Genomic DNA, 23,163 nt, shown 5'->3' with positions numbered 1-23,163 from the left:
AGCAGTCAAAGTATATTCCACATTATTTTGTGTGAAAATAAGGGATTATCATATGTATTAGTCCGTTCTCATGCTGCTATTATGAAATACCTGAAACTGAGTAATTTATAAAGAAAAGAGGTTTAATTGGCTCACACTTCTGCATGGCTGGGAAGGCCTCAGGAAACTTACAATCCTGGCAGAAGGGGAAGCAAACACATCCTTCTTCACATGGTGGCAGGAGAGAGAATTGGAGCGTGAAGGGGAAAAAGCTCCTTATAAAACCATCAGATCTCATGAGAACTCACTCACTATCACAAGAACAGCATGGGGGGAACTGCCCCCGTTACCTAATGACCGCCCATGAGGTCCCTCCCCCAACATGTGGGGATTACAATTCAGATTACAATTCAAGATGAGATTTGGGTGGGGACACAGAGCCAGACCATATCATCATACATCAGAGAAAGTTTAGTCATCACGTGCAGTCCCATAAACCTGCTCATTGGGCACTGTGTTCAGCTCATATTCTTGGCCCTTGTTCTCACCATTAGTTTATAAAAGAAGAACGTGAACTAACCGGAGAGAAATCAGCAGGTGCAGAGAGACAGATTTTGAGCCATCATGTTAAAGGGGCAGATCTAGCATTTCACAGTCCTCCCTGTGTTCATGAAAATAAAGACTAGTAGTAGCAAGTATCTGTGCTCAGTCAAAATGATCCTAAAGCAAAAAGCAGAAATGCCAACAAACACCTCACCTTGCACAAGAAGAGCATGGGGCTCACATGTGGGACTAGACATGATTCCTTGATATAGAAGAGAATTTTTCTCAGGTCCACCCTCATGGAGGAGGATGTGGTCCTGATGTCACATATCTCCATGTATGCTTTATAATGCATTGCTAATTCACTTTAGAATTCAATAGGCTTTACTGAGTGCCTGCAGTACACCTGGTACCGTCAATGGCTTTTACTGGTTTGATTTTTCATTTTCAATAAATGCTTTTGTCATCTTCAGAAATCCTGACTTAAAAACCCTGCTGTATAGCCTGTCAACTAAATATGTCTAATGGTGATTAAAAGTCAAGGTGAGAGCTCTAAAGTAAGAAAAAGTCAGTAATCTGATTTCCTTGTTTTTTGTTTTCTTTTTCTTTCTTTTTACCCTTTCCTGTGCTCCCCTCCTCAACTTCTCTGTATTTCTTTCTTTCTCTTTTTTAAGTGATTGTTCCTCAGGGCTTTCAAAACATTCCTACTACATTTCCCAATGCCTTGGAAATACAATTGTATGAATATTAAAACAAATAGTATGTATTCACTTCAGAGTTGTGAGTTTAAAATCACGTTCATCCCTTTACGGTTTAGGTTTCTCTCAGTCTAGAGACAACATCTCTAGTATGAGCGTGATATAAACATTTTTCATAAGCACAGAGGAAGTTAGAGAAGTATAAATAAGAAATTACTTTCAAATACAAATCAACTATCCTTATGATAATCTGGCAAAAAAAGAAAAGTAATGTCTGTTTGCCACTTCTGCAAGAAGAGGTGGCATAACTCAACCTGCTGCAAACCACTTACGGACAGAGATTTTTAAACAGTGGCTGCCAAGTACTTAGTACAACATGTGCTTGTTAGAAGCTAATTATTCCCTTTTTCACTCTTTTGATTCCAGACTACTAGAATACAATGGGGAAATCACATTAACTTATTCTTTGAGAGCACCCTTCTGGGAGTAGCATGGAAAGATGAGGCAGATTGTGTTGGAGATTCTTATTCTCCAATTGAGGAGGGGAGCACAGGAAAGGGTAAAAAGAAAGAAAAAGAAAACAAAAAACAAGGAAATCAGATTACTGACTTTTTCTTACTTTAGGGCTCTCACCTTGACTTTTAATCACCATTAGACATTCTCCAAAGATGAAGGTAGATGCAGGATCTCTGTCCTGCTATGTCAATCTTTACGTATGTATCTAGCAATGGATGAGAGAAATGAATACAGCAAAACTGAGCTAAGTCAAAGCTTTGAGGCTGACAGACAACTGAAGTTATAGGTGTCTTACTATAGAATGAATTTGTTACCATGCCATACATTTAAAAAAATTTGAGTACATGTGCTGCTTATTAATGAATCTTAATCTCTTAAACTTTAAATATATGAAAGTTTTCTGCTTCTGTTTTCTGAATGAGGTCTGCTAAATTTAATTCATATTGATCTCAGCTTCACCTAAAAATATTTGAAAATTCTAAAGATATATTTTTATTCCTCAGTGCTACCTGCGGTTTACTTGACAATGATATATTCCCACATTGCCAGACTTTTATTTTGATTTGGTAAAATCAGTGATGACAGTTGGCTGACGATATTCTCCTTTTTGTAAAGAAGAGGTAATGCCACTTCAAGGAGCATAGCTGAAAAAGCGAGATTCAAAAGAACTAGACTTTTAAAAAATTATTTTTTTAAGACAGAGTCTTGCTGTTTAGCCCAGGCTACAGTGCAGTAGTGTGATCATGGCTCACTGCAGCCTCAACTTCCCAGGCTCAGTGACCCTCCCATCTCAACCTCCAGAGTAGCTAGGACTACAGGCGTGTGCCATCATACCCTGCAATATGTATGTATGTATGTATTTATTTATGCAGAGATGGAGTCTCACTATATTGCCCAGACTGGTCTTAACTCCTGGGCTCAAGCAATCCTTCTGCCAAGTTGCCGGCTTGGCCCTCTTCCAAGTTGAACTTTCCTTCTTTTCTTTTCTTCCTTACCTTACTGTTCTAAAGCTTTTTAATACATGCTCACTTCTGCTTTGCAACTTGCCTAGGTCTCTCCTTCTGCCTTATGCCCCTCAGTAGAATTCTTTCTTCTGAGGAGACAAGGACTGAGGTTGCTGTGGACCCGTATGGATTCGCCGCCGGTAACTTGCGTAACTCGGATATCTGCCACTGCTAACATATTTGGTCCACATGACTCAGATACCTTCCTAGTGGCCATTGAGCTCCAGACAATCCTCAATGAGGAAAGCCATCCTCTCAATATTCAAGAGTCACCCTTCTAGAGAGGACCTCTGCACTTCCCATCAGTGGGACAAGACAGTGGTGAAATCCTGCCCCTGTCTCCCTTGGACCTGGCTGGATACCACTTTCACCAACTGATGCAGCCAACTCAGCCCTGACGGGTAGCAAGGAGCCAAGATCCACCCGACCACGACCACCCCTCTGTCAGCAGGAAGCAGTTACAGAAGACAGAAGTCATCCATTTTGGATGACAGACCTTCATCCAAAGATTTGAGGTCCTGGACTCTTGAGGTGAGAAATGTTACAGCAGGTAGCTAGTCATGTATGAGCAGGGCAAGAGAGAGAAGCCCCACTCCCAACACACACCAGGAGTGTTGGGCAACAATCAGCTGATGGTCAGGCGGTTGTTAACTGTTTTGGTAAAGTAATAATTGGTCGCAGCCAGCCCCAGGGAAAGGCAGGCTCTTAATACATAGAAAACACCTGAAACTGATCACCAGCTTCCCAGTAAGATTTCAGGAGTAGTAATAATTGGTCGCAACCGGCCCCCGGGAAAGGCAGGCTCATACTAGATAGAAAACACCTGAAACTGATCAGCAGCTTCCCAATAAGATTTCAGGAGTAGTAATAATTGGTCACAACCGGCCCCCGGGAAAGGCAGGCGCCTACTAGATAGAAAACACCTGAAACTGATCACCAGCTTCCCAGTAAGATTTCAGGAGTAGTAATAATTGGTCACAACCGGCCCCCGGGAAAGGCAGGCGCCTACTAGATAGAAAACACCTGAAACTGATCAGCAGCTTCCCAATAAGATTTCAGGAGTAGTAATAATTGGTCACAGCCAGCCCCCGGGAAAGGCAGGCTCATACTAGATAGAAAACACCTGAAACTGATCAGCAGCTTCCCAATAAGATTTCAGGAGTAGGGAGAAGTAATGCAAGATCCCGGAAGTAAGCCAACCCGAAGTATAAAACCCGAATTCAAGAGGTCAAGCCGCGCACTTGGTTTCTCAAGGCGCCTGCTTTGCTCTCTCCCAAGGTGAACTTTCCTTCTTTTCTTTCCCTTGCTGTTCTAAGGCTTTTTAATAAACTCTTGCTTCTGCTCTGGGGGGAAAAAAAAATCAAACTCTCAAAGTGCTGGGGTTACAGGGATGAGCCACCGTACTCAGTGGATAACTAGACTTCTAAATGTAGTTTTGTGAAAAACGTACGTGTTCGTGGAAGGGTGCTGAGGTTCTGAATTTCTCTTTTTATTTCTTCCTTATTTTCAATAGTTTTATTCTACCCGGATTCCATTAGGGACTAGCACCTAGTAAACTACTGAGGCTCCTTGCTCTCTACTTGTTTTGACTATCACAACCGAACAAAGGAAGAATAAAATACGCGACCATTATCAAAGTATAACTAACAACTTTATCTATTCATCTCTATATTATATGCCTGCCTACTGCCTACTATCAACCTCTATCCCCTTATCTGGATACTTAAATTTTTATATCTATAACACTGAGGGGTATACAGGGTGGTAAATTGTATTGCTCTAAGAAGCACACAGTACAAAAAGTAAACCCACAGTATAGTGAAACGTAACTTCCGTTGAATACATTTTATAAATATTTGACTTAAGTAATTACCTTAGTCAATGCATATTTTTTACTCTGTAATCACCACCAACCAACCAGAGAAACATGAAATACTGAGATTAAATTGTAATTGAAAAGGCATGTCAAGCCTTTGACTTTGCTGGAAGTTAACATCAGTGAGAGTATTTCGATCAGTTATTATATCTATACAACATAAATCAACATCTTCAAGAAGTCTCTGGCAATGTTTTAGGGTATTCCAGTGCATTCTAATTTTTTATCAGATGCAAAACAAATCATTGCAGAAATTGTGTATCAGTCTAAATCTTAGCTCTGTCTTCAGAAAACGTTTCCTTCATACTACCATGAAAACAAGAGTTTTTATTTTCTGGAATTATAGGCCAAACCCTTGACAAAAACTAGAGTTATTATACTACTTCTGACCTATTCCCACGTTTTTTGTATTAAGAGCACTAATATCTCACTTTTATTGCTTAGAAATTTGATAGTTTTTTTATTTAAACATTTTATAGTTTGTTTTCAAGTGAATATCAATGTTTACACATATATTATGTTTAGACAAAAATCTTATATTACAAGCATACTTTCAAATTATTTTTCATCCCAGAAATAGGCAAGGTTAATTTTGCATGATCATGACTCAGGCAATTTGAGTGTGTGGCTGCTGGCATTTGAACAGGGAAATAAAAGCATAAGATACTCGTTTTCTCTTTCCGATTCTTGAAACTGCCAAACCAGTCCCCACTCCTCACTTTTCTTAACCCTCTAATCCTTATTCTATTAAATATTTTATCATACAAATAACAAAGATAATAACTCTTAAATACAGGCAGTCAAGTTGGCCGTAAGAGAGTCCCTTTAAAATATAAAATGTAATTGCCTTCAGTAATTGACTAAAACCATTCCAACTGCTTTGCCTTGTAGAACGTATCTTTAACCATCAATTTCCATGATCGAACTCCATTAGTCTAGTTTGGAAACCCTGGCAAGCAAATATTGCTATAAAAAGACACATTACTTCAGTTTGCTTGCAACGGAAATATTTCTTTTTGTCAAAACTTACAGCATTGTTAATTGTGAGCAAAAGCTAACGTGTGAAAGAAAAACAGTCTGAATGTCTAACTACTAGAGGGTCATACTTGGTCATTCTTTCCCCAGATATTTATTGGATGCTTATTACATTCAAGCCTATGGTGCTCAATAAATGTTTGTTGGATGAGTAAATGCTCTTGGCTGTGTGTGTTTCAGCCTTATTTTCTTAGTTTCTTGCTTCCTCCAGTGTTGGCTAGCTGTTAGTCAGTTGCTTGTAGCCAATCAAATATTTTATTTGAAGGGTAAGATTATTCAGTTTAAAACAAAAGGGAAGGAACAGGAAGACAACTGCTGAAGCTGGGTTGTTTGCTGCTGTTAGTCAAAAAATCTGCTAGCTATTAATTTGATTCATCTGGCAAGCTATTCCTATGCTAGCTAATTGACCGTTTATCATTAGAAGAAGTACAAAGGCAAAGTATCTACACGTGGCCCCTTCTACCCTGCACCCTCTCCGAATGGTTTCTATATTAAGGCTTTGACTAAACTTTAAGACTTTCATGGGTAGGTTTATGTACCAGTTTATGGCAGAGCCTTAAAGCCTGAAGTCAGCCTCCTGAACTGATATTGAATCCTTTCAAGGAAAAAAGATGCGAAAAAAGAAATCCTTCATAAAACAACAGCATGAAGCAGACCTCAGCATTAGCTTTTAGCTTCTGATAATGTGCTTGGTATAATGTTTTAGTCAAGTTCTCATGCCAAATGGGGTCCTTAGCCCTCACAGTAATTTTTGAAATATTTTTTACCATGAGTATATGAAATGATAGCTTTTAAAAAGCCACTGTAAATCTCAGAGCTCCCACTGCGGCCAGTGACAGCTGATAAATGGGAATGGGAGGAAAAGCAAGCAATGCAAATACAAAGCAATTTGCATGACTCAGTCCACCTGGAGGAAGCTAATGGAGACACTGCTTTCTTACTTTAAAGTGACTTGCCTTGCAAACTGTAGATTTCACCAACGCTGTTCTGACGAGTGATGTGATGCCAGTACGCGCTGCGAGGAAGAGATATTGATTTGGATAATGTCATTGGTTCAGTCAAGCTTGTCTGAAGCTAAAAGAGAAAAGAATGTGTTTTAGGCCTTGTTTTAAAATATTAAACTGAAATCTGCTCTTTTAAATATTCAGGGTTAAATGTGAGTGACAGATAGAATCTGCTATAGATACCTGCATGATCCCCGGTGTAAGGATAACTTTTAAAGTAAAATCATTACTCAAAAATATGAAAGGAATACTTGTAAACAATTTTACTCATTAATTAAGAAGAGAACATTAAGATGGTACGAATGATTCCAATGACTTGTAGCAATGGGGAATGCTGGCAAACACTCAGGGCATGATCAGTTGTACTCACTCCACCTGACAAAGTTATTTACATTTCTATGGACAAGAATTATTTGCATTACTCTCAGCTTTCCACAATTTACAGAGTTGTAAAATAACTCAAAAAATAAAGGTGCCAGCTGCTTCAGAAGCAGAGACCCATGAAAGGTTTACAGAATACCCGTTATTTTTTTTTTTACCCATTTCAATCGCTAAACATTTTTCCTTACACTTCCTCCCAACCTTACACAATGGATATTTTCTCAAATAGACCTTTTTCCTTGCCCCTGTTATAGAATCTTGTACATATTAAAAAAGGTATTCTCTGAGAAACACTGTGATAAAATTGTGGCATGTTTGTTCGAAACATACATTTTAAGGATTGCTGAGAAGACTCACACAATATCACGTGCTCCGGCACATGATTAGTTCAAAGAAAATAATAGTTTACATTGGACTTTCAAGAAATAGCTTTATTTTTATTAATGCAGAAGAAATTTCAAGAAGCATGCAGAAATGGTTTTATTTAGTCTTGGCACACATGTCTCTGACCCAACCTGAGGAAATGTTTACTTTTTGACAGACAATGAGCAATCCTCTAATGAATAAAATCTCACATTTTCTCTTTATGTAATGCCTGACTCCTGGCAAAACTGAGTTGCAATTTCATCTCTGTCAAATCTAGGCTTTGCGTGCCTTTCTGCTACTGTGGTGTGTACCTCCCACAGTGCACCTGCACACCCCGTGCCTGGTCCTCGATGCTTGGATGGGTCACATACTTCTGCATCCAGCATTGGATTTGACTCTTACCACCCTTCATAGAAGATGCTATCAGGAAAGTACCTGATATGACACACCGGGTCGTTCAAGGCCACATAAAACTAAGAGGTTCTTACATTTTAATAGAAAGTGGAATTATAGAGCTTGAACTTACTTATTTCATTTTACTTTCTTAGTAGTAAGGCATTTCTGGAGCTGCTACGTCTTGTCACAGAAGTGCCATACTCAGTCTATTTAAAAGTCGGGCACTGTTGAGGTATCTTTTTTTTTTAAAGATGGCTCCAAATGGTAACTTTGCAGCCATTCTTTGATTTTCAAAATTTGGTAGACTTCAAAGTTTTCCTGCTTATTACATAAACAGGTGAACTATCCACATCCACATCCTGTGGTTGGTGTTTATAGGGGTGGGGTTCTAAGGAGACAAGTTTCTGGGTTATCATAGAGTAGTGCTTTCAGAATCTTTGGGTGGTTTGGTAACAATAATAACGGCAGGAGACGGCGAAATGCCTAGGCAGATAAGAAAGGCTCCCCGGGGAACCTCTGACCCACCCGGGTCATTGTTCATAGGGGACTTGTCTAAACAAGCCCACGTAAAAAATATTCTGTCCCTTAACACATGCGTAGTAAAGGAAATGAATTGGGGTGGCTCAGACCAAGGGCCCACATGTGCACTGGAAAAAATGGGGCGGAGCTACCAGGAAATCACACCTGATGCAGGGGAGGAGCCTGGCCCCTTCAGGTCCTGTGTGGTGGCCTTGTGTTCAATCTGTGAGGTGGGAGCTGGCTGGCAGGGGACCCCTCTCTTTGCTGAGAGCTCCCCTTTTGCTTAATAAATTCCGCTTTCCTCACCCTTCAATGTGTTCACATGCTTAATTTTTCCTGGTTGTGAGACAAGAACCTGGATTTAGCTGAACTAAGGAGCAAAAAAATCCTGCATCAACAATGGAGGCCTCCAGTTTTACCCCGGACCTAACAGTGGGGGACTCTGCAGGTAGAGCTATGCACGTTAAAAACGTGCATTACACCCTCATATGGATGGAAGTCCATCATCCACCACCATAAAGAACTAGAGGCAAGGCTCATTTTATGAAAGGATTATTAGGAGAAAAGATAGGACTTTCGTCTTTAAAGCCAATTTCCCATATGAGGCATAAACTTAATTAAACGCATAAATCTTCAATTCACGTCAGCAATGCCCATTAATAACAACAATCCATAGATTCAGTCTCATATTAATCACCGTTCTGCCTACTGTCTACTCTTTATTCCTTTTTCTAATGTATTATAATTTGTTTATTACTCAGCATACAGTAGATCATTGATGGTAAATTAATTTTTCCAAAATGTGATGAAAGTGCTTTTTCTTCTCTTTTTTTATTCTGGGAGACATTTTTCTTCCCAAATGGTCAGTTTTAAGCATCAGGGAAATAGAGTAAGCATTTTTTGTTTGCTGGAAATATAATTGGAAGCCACTGGATAATAATTCTTCCACATGATTTACTTCTGAATCACCCTGTATTGTTTTACACCTCATGTTTCTCTACTCTTCCCTCTTCATTGTTTTCGTGTTCTAGGATGCTTTTAATGATATTCTATTTCTTTAGGTTTCTCTTTATTCTACTTCCATAATTTATTGCTGAAAAATGGAAAATTTGTATTTAAAAAATTGATCATGGATTTTCTTGGGATCTTTGCCAGGGATACAAATCTAGTCCCCCATTTCTCAGATGTCTAAATGTTCCCCTGGACTTTTAAAATAGAGTCCATTCCCCATGTGTACCTATGTATTGAGTACTGCTGTAGACTGAACTGTGTTCCCCCACAAATTCATATGTTAAAACACTATCCCCCAAATGACTGTATTTGAAGACAAGGCTTTTAAAGAGCTTAATGAAGGTTAAAGGAAGATGTAAGTGTGGGGACCCTAATCAAATAGGACTTGTGCCCTTAGATGAAGAGGAAGAGACACACGGATAAATATTCAGAGAAAAGGCTATTAAGGACACAGCAAGGAAGTGCCCATCTGAAAGTCAAGAAGAGAGGCCTCAGGAGAAACCAACCCTGCGGGTATATTGGTTTTTGCACTTCCAGACTCCAGAACTGAGAAAATAAATTTCTGTTGTTTAACCCATCCAGTTTGTGGTATTTTGTTATAGCAGGCTGAGCAAACTATTATGAGTACTCTCATGGGGAATCTAAGAAATGCAGAATCTGTCTGATTTAACCAGCAATTCTTAATTTTGTTATGAACTTTAAGCAATGTATTAGAAATTGACCTGTTTGATCTGTGCAGTGACTAAGACAGTATTTCAAGCACTCTTGATAATTTTTTTTTGTTTTTTTTTTGGAGATAGGGTCTCACTCTGTTGCCCAGGCTGGAGTGTGGTGCAATCTTGGCTCACTGCAATCTCCGCCTCCCAAGCTCAAGCAATTCTGCCACCTCAGCCTCCCGAGTAGCCTGGATTACAGGTGTAAAACTTTTTTTGATGACAGGCTTCAACAAAGAAGACACACATCCTTAACTATTTAATTAAAACTCATCCTTAACTATTTTCATATTATAGTGCTTCAATTAAAAGTATTAAGAAAAAACAAAATGCTATAGTAATGCCTTCATTGAAAAAGCAATGCATCAATTTGACCAGGAGGATTTTTAGGATCATAAAAGTATGTATATCAACAAAATATATAAGACAACTTATATTGCAAATAATCTCATAATATAATTTTTTATATAAATATTTATTTCTAAACAATGTATTTTAAGAAATTAAACAAGATGGATACATGTGTTTGAAGTTCTTTCACTCCTTCTCTGCAAGGGTCTGCTGTACTGATTCTTTCAGTGGACTTAGTAAAAAAATGTCTCAAACAGCCATACAAAATTCTGCAATCTTTGTGCCAGAATTCCCTTGGTATTTATAAGACTATTTCCTGTAGGCGATGCTTCTCCTTTTTGCATAGGGTCAGGATTTAGAAAGGATGCTCTAGCATACATGCAGAAGTCAACTAGATTAGGAAGCATTGATTCAGTTCTTGATATACTTGCCATCACTTTTTGCCATTTTTGGTTCTAACTCTCTCTTCCTTCTATTCTTTTGAAACAGCAGTCAGTTTTCTAGGATATGAGCAATGAATCAGGAGTTACTTAGCATCTAGAAAGAGTAGGGATCACAGCTCAAATAAGCCTGGAGAGTAGTTAAAACATTTGTGCTTTATTTGAGAGGGACAACCGACACATCTCATCACAAAGCCAACATTCTAAGAAAATAATTTAGCCCCCAAGTGTGCTGTATGGAGACTGCATTGATACCTTTGTTTGAGTATAACACAGATGAGAGTTATGCTGTCCTCAAGTTGATGAGAATAGACCCTTTTCCCCAACCAGAAAAGAAGTTTAGATTTAGAGGGCTCTTGTAAAGATAGAAACAAGGGGGTGGGTTCCTTGTGTTTTTCCCATTTAGGCAATATATAAATACACTTATCTTTTATTTGTAAATACTTGAGATTCGCAGATGATATCGAAGAGATTCCAATCCTCATCTCTCTCTCCTCCCCTAAACTTCGGAAGATTGTTTTGAACACATTTCATTGAAAAGGTCATTTTTAGGAAACAATGAGTCCTGTGTCACTCTGGCTTTGCTCTTTTGTTACTATCTTTTCAAGTATGTTTGTACAGCAAACAGCCTCCAGGCAGAGGGCAGATTTGTTTCCTGACCAGGACAATACAGATCCTATTTTCCTCCAAGGCAAAGGCTGGGCAGGGTTGCTAGCAGTCCCCTGATAAGATGGGGAGTTGCTAACTCAGATCCCTTGGCTGTGGTAATATGCAGCACCATCCACCCTGGCTGCTCCACATGACCCCGTGGGACGGGGGGACCAGGAAAACCTATGGAAGCGTGAAACTCATGATGCTCGCTGTACCTCAGGAATCAAGTCCTCTGTCTCTGACTCAGGAGTTTTTTGTGTTTTCTGCCAACATCCATGAAACTAATAGGCAAGGGAAGCAGGGCTGGTAGCATCTTTCCTGCTTTTGCTAATCTTTGATTGTCTCTACTCTTCCTATCTCTTGAATCTAAATTACTGTATTAAATTTCCTTCATTGAACTCTATCACAGGCTCCATTTACTTAAGTGGACCCTGAATAATACAAAGGACTACCTTGCTATGCCCCAAATGTATTCACTATATCCATACTGAAAGGCATTAACTTATTTCTGCTCTTTTGGAACTAAAAACTAAAAAATCTCAAAACTAAAAAATTTTGAGAAAAATTTTAAACATTTAGGTTAGTTATGCCATCTAGGGACTTTATCTGATGTATGTATAAGTAGAATTATGACCGTTGTTCCCCTAAAAAGTCATCAATTCTCCTAAGGTTATTTGGTGTTCACATTTTAATACAAAACCATCAAATTCTTGTAGGATTTTTAAAAAAATGCATGTTTTTATAAGTCCTTTCATATGTTGAATTTATATATTTGGGTTTTACTTTGGATAATGTTTCTATATTTTTATATTTATCTTTTAGAGAGACTTGTGTTTTCATTTATCTAAATAACTTATACTTTTCAGTTCTTCTTATATTTTGTGCTTGCACTAATTAATTTCCACCTGCTGTTTTTCTTAGGTTATCTTCTTGATCTTTTTTTTTACCTTCTCAAGTTAAGTATTTTTAATTAAAATTGTATTTGTTTAATAAAAGCATTTGCTTCTGAATGAAGTAGAACAGAAAGTATTCTCTCCTAAAATTACATAATTGTAAATTGTAGCTTTATTTCCTTTTTTACATAAAGTATTGCTTGTGTATATTTTCTTAAGGTAATGATTTTTTGTGCACTTTTTTTTTCCTTTTTGTAGAGACGAGATCTCATTATGTTGCCCAGGCTGGTCTGGAACCCTGGCCTCAAGTAATTCTCCCACCTCAGTCTCCCAAAGCACTGCCATTAGAGGTGTGAGCCACTGCACCCGGCCATTTGTGCAAATTTTATTTTTTATTTAATGTTTTGTAGTAGAGAACATGCACTGAGTAGTTTCCGTACATTAAAATTTATTTTTCATTTTTAACTAATATGGCCAATTTCTGTACATCTTATAAGTACTTGAAAAGATACACACACTGATGTAGAATCTCTACACACACTCAAATATACACATAATAAACACTATTCACTCTGCATTTCCTGCTCTATATATATTTGTTCAATTTTTAATCTACTGTATCAAGATATGAAAGTGTTAATTTCAACTGACTGATTAGCATGTTTCTGTCCATTTCCTCTTGTATCTTTAAGTACTTTTTAACTGTACTATAAATTGACAATTTATAATTATATATATTTGTGGGGCACATGATATTATAATTTATGAATACAAGTGAAATAAATCAATCTAACATAACCATTAATTCAAATACTTATCTTTTTTGTGATAAGAACATTTGAAATTTACTTAGTAATTTTGAAATGTACAATATAGCATTACTAACTATATTTGCCACAATAGAACACTCAAAATCAAAATAAAACATGCTCCTCCTGCCTGAGACTTGTACCCTTTGACCGTCATCTCCCTGTTGTCCCCGAGCCCCTAGCCTTTGTAGCCACATTTCTACTTTCTACTTTTATGAGTTGATTGATTTAGATTCCATTTGTAGGTGAGAATACATGGTATTTGTCTGTTTGTGTCTGGTTTATTTAACTTAGCATAATGTTCTCCAATTCCGTCTATGTTGCTGCAAATGTCAGTTTTCTTTTTTTGTAAGGCTATGTTGCTGCAAATGAGTTTTTCTTTTTAAGGCTCAGTACTATTCCACTGTGTATGTATTCCACATTTTTAATCCATTCATTTGTTGATAAACACTTATGCTGATTCCATAAACTTACATGCTGCAGTGAATATAAGAGAATTGAATCTCTTTGACACTGATTCAAATCATTTGGGTACATACCTAGACATAGAATTGCTGGCCTATGGGGTAGTTTTATTTTTAAATATTTGAGGAAACTTCATGCTGTTTTCCCCAATGGTTGTACTAATTTGCATTCCCAGCAACAGTGTTCAGGGTCCTGGTCCCCTTTTCTCCATGTCCTCACCAGCACTTGTTACCTTTCATCTTTTTATGATAGCCATTCTGACGCGTGTGAGAAGATATCTCATTGTGGTTTTATTTGCATTTCCCTAATGAATAGCAATGTACAGCATTTTTATGAACCTTTTTAGCCATTTTTATGTCTTTTGAAAAATGTCTGCTCATGTTCCTTGCCCATTTTTCAAGTACTATTTTATACATGAAAATGGTATTTTATTTAATTCACAAAGCTTTCTGACTGTTCTATGGTTCTATAACTTACATTTCTCCTCCTTAGCTATTTTATTAAACTCTCCTTTAAAAGTTCTGCCCAGGCTAATGTTCAACCTCACCTCCATCTTCTAGCCCCTACCCTTCCAAATGAATAAGAATCTCCTCTGTTTTCTCCTAGGAAGTCTGGGCTTTCCTTTCAAGAAATAGTGTTGTTCATCATCCATTAATATCTTCTTTGTTTCATCTGCACTTGTTCTAGTAGAAATTATTGAGCTTTTTAACACATACATGTTTATATATATATATATATATATTATATATATATATATATTATATATATAAAATGCCTTTTCCTTATTTTCAGCCAAATTCAAGTATTCTACACTTTTATATCCCTTTAGTCATTTTACCCGGTATTTGACCCAGAACTTTTTTTTTTGGATGGACTCTCGCTCTGTCACCAGGCAGGAATGCAGTGGCGCAATCTTGGTGGCTCACTGCAACCTTTGCCTCCCAGGTTCAAGCAATTCTCCTGCCTCAGCCTCCCAAGTAGCTGCACTACAGGTGTGCACCATCACGCCCAGCTAATTTTTTTTTGTATTTTTAGAAGAGACAGGTTTCACCATGTTGGCCAGGATGGTCTCGATCTCTTGACCTCATGATCTACCTGCCTCGGCCTCCCAAAGTGCTGGGATTACAGGCGTGAGCCACTGCACCCGGCCAACTCATTGATTTTTATCTACTTAAATCCTCATAAAATTCCTGTAAGATAAGAAAGGGATGAAGTATCCCTCTTTAAAATGAGAGGATGCTGAAGCTTTGATTGATTAATATCAATCGACATTCCTAAGACCATATATCCTGTGGAAGCAAAACTGGAATCATGATTCTGCTCTATGCTTTTGTCCTTTTTTTCATCATCAAGAGATTCTGTATAATGTTTCCTCATAATGTTACATCATAAATAGTATTAAATATTGCATTATTTTGTGAAAGATTGAAGATGGCTGCAAATTCGTTTAAAAGCTGGCACTTAGAAACCGCCTATGTTCCTTCATTTTTTTAAATGTTCATTTTTAAGTTCTGGGGTACAGGTGCAGGATGTGCAGGATTGTTATATAGGTAAACTGTGTGCCGTGGTGGTTTGCTGCACCTATCAACCCATCACCTAGATATTAAGCCTAGCTATTTTTCCTAATGGTCTCCCTCTCCCCACCCCAACCCCCAACAGGCCCCAGTGTGTGTTGTCCCCCTCCCTGTGTCCATGTGTTCTCATTGTTCAGTTCCCACTTGCAAGTGAGAACATGTGGTATTTGGTTTTCTGTTCCTGCGTTAGTTTGCTGGGGATAATGGCTTTCCAGCTCATCCATGTCCATGAAAAGGACATAATCTTGTTCCTTTTTATGGCTGCATAGTATTTCATGGTATGTATATACCACATTTTCCTTATCCAGTCTATCATTGGTGGGTATTTGGGTTGATTCCATGTATTTGCTATTGTGAACAGTGCTTCAGTGAACATATGCATGCATGTATCTTTGTAATAGAATGATTTCTATTCTTTTGGGGATACATCCAGTAATAGGATGACTGGTGAAATGATATTTCTGGTTCTAGATCTTTGAGGAATTGCCACACCATGTTCCACAATGGTTGAACTAATTTACATCCCACCAACAGTGTAAAAGTATTCCTATTACTCCACAACCTTGCCAGCATCTGTTGTTTAATTTCTGCCTTAATTTCATTATTTACCCAGAAATCATTTGGGAGCAGGTTGTTCAATTTCCATGTAGTTGTGTGGTTTTCAGTGAGTTTCTTAATCTTGAGTTCTAATTTGATTGCACTGTGGTCTGAGAGACTGTTATGATTTCAGTTCTTTTGCATCTGCTGAGGAGTGATTTACTTCCAATTATGGGATAAATTTTAGAGTAAGTGCCACAGTGCCAAGAAGAATGCATATTTTGTTGTTTTGTGGGTGGGTTTATCAGGTCCACTTGATCCAGAGCTGAGTTCAAGTCCTGAATATCTTAAGTTTCTGTCTCGGTGATCTGTCTAATATTGACAGCGGGGTGTTAAATTCTCCCACTATTATTGCATGGGAATCTAAGTCTCTTTATAGGTCTCTAAGAACTGGTTTTATGAATCTGGGTGCCCTGTATTGGGTGCGTACATATTTAGAATAGTTAGCTCTTCTTGTTAAATTGACCCCTTTACCATTATGTAATGCCCTTCTTTGTCTTTTTTGAACTTTGTTGGTTTAAAGTCTGTTTTGTCAGAAACCAGGATTGTAAGCCCTGCTTTTTTCTGTTTTCAATTTGCTTGGTAAATTTTCCTCCACCCTTTTATTTTGAGTCTATGTGTGTCTTTGCATGTAAGATTGTTCCCTCCCTTTAATCTGAGCTTCTTGGTGATTGTTTTGACTAGTGTAACATATGGTAGGTGTGACATTATGTCTGCTGTGGACATGACTTCTAAGACCCTTATGACAGCTCCTCTTCCTCTCACTTCTGAGTCACCTTGTAAGGCTGCATACATGTAAGACTGCTATGGAGTGAGGAAGCTTCAAGTAACTATGTGGACAAGTCATGCAATTCAAGGTTTAAATCCTTCTTAGAAAACCTAGCAATTTTCTTACAGATGGGAAATCAACATGCAGAAAAATTCAAGAATTTGCTCAAGGTAAATCTCAACTACAGAGCTCCCAATAGAAAACAGTTCTCTAGACTCTGAGCCCATTGCTCTTTAGACTTTGATGCTGATATCTTCTGGTGGGGGGGGGGGTGGGGGGGTGGGGGGAGCGGAAAGAGCTTCCTCCCTAATATATTGCAGTGTGGACATTCTACCCTTATCCCTTGAGAAGACCTAAGTTACTAGGAAGGTGGGGCTGACAAATGTTGGGAATTTTATGAAGGTATTGGCAACCCACACCTCTTCATGCTTTTACCAAAAATATGACCTAGGTAATCTTACTGTCTCTGAAATTTTTTCCTTTGTTGATTTGAGGCTTTTCTTCCCCCTGTGATGAACATTGATGCTAATTTGTGTTCATTTACATACAATTCATTTGTATAAAAAAACTGTTAACTGACTTTCCTTTTGCTCTTTATCTCTCTAGTGATTGCCTAAAAATTAAAAAATTGGATTAGCAGTTGAGACAAATCTATATACAACTGAGAGAAGAAATTCAGCATTTATAAATTGACATTTATGAGCCATTCTCTATGTGCCTGGCAATGTGCAAATTGGTTTCATATATTATACTACTGAATATTCACATAAATTGTCAACAAATATGCCATCTGAACTTTACAGACAAGGACAATGAGGTACAGAGGGATAATATAATTTGTTCATGGTGACACGGCTAATGAGAGATGGCTCTGAGGTTTCAGAGTCTTGATATTCTTCCCTCTTCCCCATGACTCACTGTAAAATAAATTACTGGATCTCTCTTCTCCAGGATACAGATAAGATGAGAATTACACCAATTGGGTAAATTTCACAAAACCAGAGCAGGAATGCGAGTGCCTGTTTCTCATGTTCAAGACAGAACACCTTCTCATGTTCAAGAAGAACACCAATTGGCTTATCACAGACTTGGCTTAATTTTCAATAAGTGACACCTCACCCTTAATCTTCCATTTTATTCAAGATAAATGGAAAGGAACCAGAATGACAAATAAAAGGCAATATTTACATGGTCATTGAATGAAAGTTGCTAGATGTCATTTAATTGAACTTTGTAGGATATTTTCATTAAACCTGAAGAAATGAGTGTTATTGTATATTTCAAATCATGTATTGGCCAGGTGCGGTGGCTCATGCCTGTAATCCTAGCACTTCGGGAGGCCGATCTGGGCAGATTGCCTGAGCTCAGGAGTTTGAGACCAGCCTGGGAAACATGGCAAAACGCTCTCTACTAAAACACAAAAAATTAGCCAGGCGTGGCGGCATGTGCCTGTAATTCTAGCTACTGGGGAGCCTGAGGCACGAGAATCGCTTGAAACTAGGAGGTAGAGAGCCAAGATCATGTCACTGCACTCCACCCTGGGCAACAGTGAGACTCTGTCTCTAAATGAATAAATAAATAAATAAATAAATAAATAAATAAATAAAATCATGTATGGACCAAAATACTTTCAGGAAGTCTGAAAATAAGCTGAGTTTGGGAATAACAGCAGAAACTGTCGTTCACTTTCAACATCATTTCCGTCTGCAATCAGTAATGCATTTAACAACATGTATATTCTTAATCTCTATTATCTCTATTTCTGTTTATCTATTTGTAAGTAAGACACACTTACAGAGCTGCTCTTTGAATATAAGGAACATGATAAATACACATAAAACGTTAAATTTCTTAGTGATTTAAAATCAAATTTTGGGCTCTTTCTAAATTAAAAAAATGTAAATATCTAGAGGCTATCGTTAAGTTCATAAAATTAATTTCCAATATCTGCACGTAATGAAAGCTGGGATGAATCTTTAGTGATGGTTAAAACAGTTTTTCCCACTTAAAGCTAAATTTTCTTGCTAGCCATCTTATGAATTAGCTCATAATTACTGAGCTTTTACTAAAGACCACGTGGTGTTCTAACACTGTGAAGTACATATTATGATATCATTGTGCTTCACTCAACACCTTTTAAGTACAGGTAACTGAAGCACAGAGAACGTAACTTGCCCAAGGTCACATAGCTCTGTTGCAGTCTTTCCCTGGAATCAATCTCCGAAATCCTACTGTGTTTCTTCTACAATCTGCATCTGTGTTCACTGAACACATCCCAGGAACTGACACTTCCTATCACATTCACTGGATGTGGCCTTCATTATCCTCCCAGGCAATGCTTATATCAACTCCTTAGATTTTCGTGGCCTACATTTAAAAAATACTTCTGTTTTATAGCATTGTTCCAAAGAAAAGATAGTCTGAGCCATTGGGTTATATGTGTGTATGTTGTCATAATGTCTGTCTGTTGGGTCATTTTGATGAACCTTTTGAAATCTGTTATTTTCATTTAAGAAAACTATCCTTGTGCAGCTTTCTTTATATTGTTCAGTTCCAGCAAAGCAAAGAATCAAAACTGTATTTTTTTAAACACAGAAATTGCAATATTTTGTGTTAGGCAATGATTTTTCTTACACAGAACCAACTCTGATCTATTTGATTTACATTTGAGAAGTACATACATGTACATACATACATAAATGAAATGCATTTTCTGAAGTGACATCTAAAGTATCAATTTTAAGGAAACAAATTTTAAGAAAAAAGAACATGATAGTCTAATTTTTACTCACATCATGCAAGAACACCACTGGTTAGATAAATTACACATTGCTTTCTCACTATCTCCACCTCCTTTGTGTCCTTACGCAGAGATACATGTTTCTCCTTGGGCATGTGTATGTGTGGGTGTTTTTTTTTTTTTTTTTTTTAGGTGGAGTGTCGCTATTGTTACCCAGGCTGGAGTACAATGGTGTGATCTCTGCTCACTGCAACCTCTGCCTCCCAGGTTCAAGTGAGTCTCCTGCCTCAGCCTCCTGAGTAGCTGGGATTACAGGCACCCGTCACCATGCCCAGCTAACTTTTTGTATTTTTAGTAGAGACAGGGTTTCACCATGTTGGCCAGGCTGGTCTTGAACTCCTGACCTCAAGTGATCTGTCCACCTCGGCCTCCCAAAGTGCCGGGATTACAGGCGTGAGCCACTCCGCCCAGCCAAGTGAGATTTTGTTGTTGTTTAGACTAAATTTTCTTTAGCGTTCTGAAACTGAACAACAGTAAGTGAATTGATTAATTGGGATCACAGATCCATTTTCACATTTTCGTTATCAACCATAATAATTTGTTCTAATTCAGCTTGTGTTGTTTCATCACAATCCATGACTATCAGTAAAAAAAGAAAAAAAATCACAAATATGCAAATGTGATCACTGTCAGCAATCAAAAGCTCTAATCTTATGATTAACATTGATAATACTGAGTGATAAAATCATGACTAGAACTCTGAATAATAACTTTATTTGCAGTTATTCTTTTTTTTTTTGATACGGAGTCCTGCTCTGTTGCCCAGGCTGGAATGCAATGGCGCGATCTCGGCTCACTGCAACCTCCGCCTCCCGGGTTCAAGCAATTCTCCTGCCTCAGCCTCCTGAGTAGCTGGGATTACAGGCACCCACCACCACACCAGCTAATTTTTGTATTTTTAGTAGAGACGGGGTTTCACCATGTTGGCCAGGCTGGTCTTGAACTCCTGACCTCAGGTGATCCGCCCGCCTTGGCCTCCCAATGTTCTTTCTTTTTCTGTCCACCAGAGCTTAGGAAAATCACAGGATTGATAGCTCTGGAGGGCAGCCGATTTGACAAGTCCCACTGATGATGTTTTTAAGGCATTAGACAAAGTCTTGATATCTTCCTGGCGTTTCATCAGCACTCATGCTATTTGTCCTTACACTGTATACAGAGCTTTTCTGGTGAGCAGGAGATGGGGATTACAGAACAGGAGCATCCTAAATGCTGTTTTTTTTTTTTAATACACTGAAATTCTCATTTTGTGAGGGTGTTTGTATACAAATGTTTTTAAATTACTTGCAATGTTAGAAGATTGGAAATTACTGACAATCCCCCCCACACTTCTTTTTGCTTACTTATTTTGGATATAGCAGAAAAAAAAAATCTGTTTTTTTTCTCATTCTTGTCTTCTCAACTGCTCTTTACATGTGAGCATTTTATAATAAATTGCTTTAGAACATAAAAGGTACATTTTAAAAGAAAGCACCTTTCATTTAATGTGCATGTGTGTGCGTGTAAAGCAGATCCATGAAAATCTAAAATTAAATTATTTCAATCCAGTTGAGGCCGTGTCCATGATGATTTCAGCCTGTACTCAACCTTAACAGGCTAAGTCACATGGGTGCATTTGTGATACAGTTTCTGATGAGTGGCTTCTATCACAATGTCAAAACTTTCTTTGATAATGTTGCACATGCATGTCAAACCATCTACAGATACTTTTGGCAATGGAATCCAAAGAACTCTGCTAGCTCTAAGAACAAGAATGATCTCTGTGAAATGGAAACATTTCTAGAGATGAACATGTTGTATTCAAATATCTAGCTTTAATCATTTTCTCAAATATTTGAAACATATTCCTCAAAAATAGTTCCAGTTTAATATGTATTACCCTAGCTTAATTCTCCCATGTATCTTAAAACTCTTTTAAAATTAGACTGGTTTGTAGTTTGAAAATGAAGAAGGTATAGAGACTCCTTAAGATTGCTGTCTCCTTTTCTGCCAAGACCACTTTCTGATTCTCACTTGGAGGCAGGAATGAGAAGCTGTTGCCGTACATCTGAATGCAAAATGGCCAGCATGTCATCTTCTAATACAGAGATCATTCTATGGAGGGCTGACTCCAATAAGTTGATTATCCAAATAATCTGTCAGGTTCTACTGCCATGACAATATGAACAAGCTCAAATGGTGTGTTTATTATCATGTAGCAAAATTCAATGATGGTGATGTCTTACCCATACATACATTGAGGTATGGAAAACTTTTGATATTTCAAGGGGTCAAAGGACATGCAATAATCTTGTTCTGAGCAGTACAAATTATTTGATCCCACACAATTCTGGGCTACTTGAGAAGGAACTTTCTTGCTCTCCTCTTGTATTTCCCTATACCACTGTGCAGGGTAGTTAGCATAGTGCAAGCACTTTATAATCTTGTGAATGGTTAATAAACCAATAACCTCTCCTTAATATGTTGTCAGTTAATATTAATTTTTTATTCTTCTCAGTGAAGGAAATCAAGACATTCACTTCTAATTATCTTACCAATTTAGTGGTTCTTTTGTCCAGTTACTGTTGAGTGGCAAATGTAATGTTTTCTCACAATGTTGATAAATTTTTCCTTTTCTTTTTTTTTTTTTTTTTTTTGAGATGGAGTTTCACTCTTGTTGCCCAAGCTAGAGTGCAATGGCACGATCTCGGCTCACGGCAACCTCTGCCTCCTGGGTTCAAGAGATTCTCCTGCCTCAGCCTCCTGAGTAGCTGGGATTACAGGCATGTGCCACCATGCCTGGCTAATTTTGTATTTTTAGTAGAGACAGGGTTTCTCCATGTTGGTTGGGCTGGTCTCAAACTCCTGACCTCAGCTGATCTGTCTGCCTCGGCCTCCTAAAGTGCTGGGATTACAGGCATGAGCCACTGTGCCTGGCCAATGCTGAGAAATTTTTCTAAACATCAAATTCTTCAAGCAAGAATAGAAATGTCCTAATTCAGACTATGGATATATCTTAAATATGTTTATTCATGTGGCCCCCCAAAGAAAGAAGGTTATAAACAAGGGCAAAAATAAGGTCTTATATGATGTGAAAAGATCATATTGAATTTTCTTTCATAGTAAGAAACGGTTGTTGAGACATTATTTCTCATTTGAGTTTTTTTATCCAACTTTCAAGTTACAATTTTGTTATTTTAAATAGCAAATGAAGAGTTAGAGAGTATTTAAACATTCTTTCATACTTGTTGGAAATTTTTATAAAAGAGTTTTCTGTGGCCAGGCATGGTGGTCAAGCCTGTATTCCTAGCACTTTGGGAGACCAAGGAAGTTGGACTGCTTGAACCCAGGAGTTCAACACCAGCCTGGGCAACACAGTAAGACCTCGTCTCTATAAAAAATACAAAAATTGGCTAGGAATAGTGGTGCAGGCCTGTAGTACCAGCTAGTTGGGGGCTGAGGCTGGAGGACAGCTTGAGCCCAGGAGGTTGAGGCTGCAGTGAGCTGTGTTCACATCATTACACTCTGGCCCGGGTGACAGAGCGAGACCCTGTCTCAAAAAACAGCAGCAACAAAGAAAAGTTTTGTGCATGTTGAGGTATCTATAAAAAAAATTGTATCTGGAGAACTGGAAAACTTTGCTTTTGGTTGTAGTATTTTGGAAATTTAGGCATTTATCAACTTGAGGCAGCTTGCACTTGAAAAGGATTGGTTCAGTTTACTCTGAAGAACAAATTAGCCATGGAGTAGTTCTTACTAGCATTAACCTGCAGAGAAAAGCATAGTTGGGAAATTAT

The 23,163-nt window shown here is 38.0% G+C and overlaps 1 protein-coding gene and 1 long non-coding RNA gene across 3 annotated transcripts in view; one reads left to right on the top strand and one right to left on the bottom strand.

Annotated features, from left to right (window-relative positions):
* DOK6 (docking protein 6) overlaps positions 1–23,163 on the bottom strand; it is a 437,775-nt gene that overhangs the window by 84,704 nt on the left and 329,908 nt on the right. Inside the window, exon 7 of one of the 2 annotated variants that reach the window (XM_019014250.4) lies at positions 6,608–6,725. In XM_019014250.4, coding sequence (XP_018869795.1) covers positions 6,608–6,725 — 118 coding nt within the window. Of the gene's footprint in view, positions 1–6,592; positions 6,726–23,163 lie in introns of both variants that reach the window. The other variant, XM_055368327.2, reaches the window with a different exon arrangement.
* Positions 2,819–23,163, top strand: part of LOC129528322 (uncharacterized) — a 46,566-nt gene continuing 26,221 nt past the window's right edge. Inside the window, exon 1 of the long non-coding RNA XR_008673562.1 lies at positions 2,819–3,271. This is a non-coding gene — a long non-coding RNA (uncharacterized lncRNA). The remainder of the gene's footprint in view (positions 3,272–23,163) is intronic.

The sequence above is a fragment of the Gorilla gorilla genome, chromosome 17, assembly GCF_029281585.2.
Source record: "Gorilla gorilla gorilla isolate KB3781 chromosome 17, NHGRI_mGorGor1-v2.1_pri, whole genome shotgun sequence".
NCBI lineage: Eukaryota > Metazoa > Chordata > Mammalia > Primates > Hominidae > Gorilla > Gorilla gorilla.
This window is presented reverse-complemented; position numbering and strand designations above follow the sequence as displayed.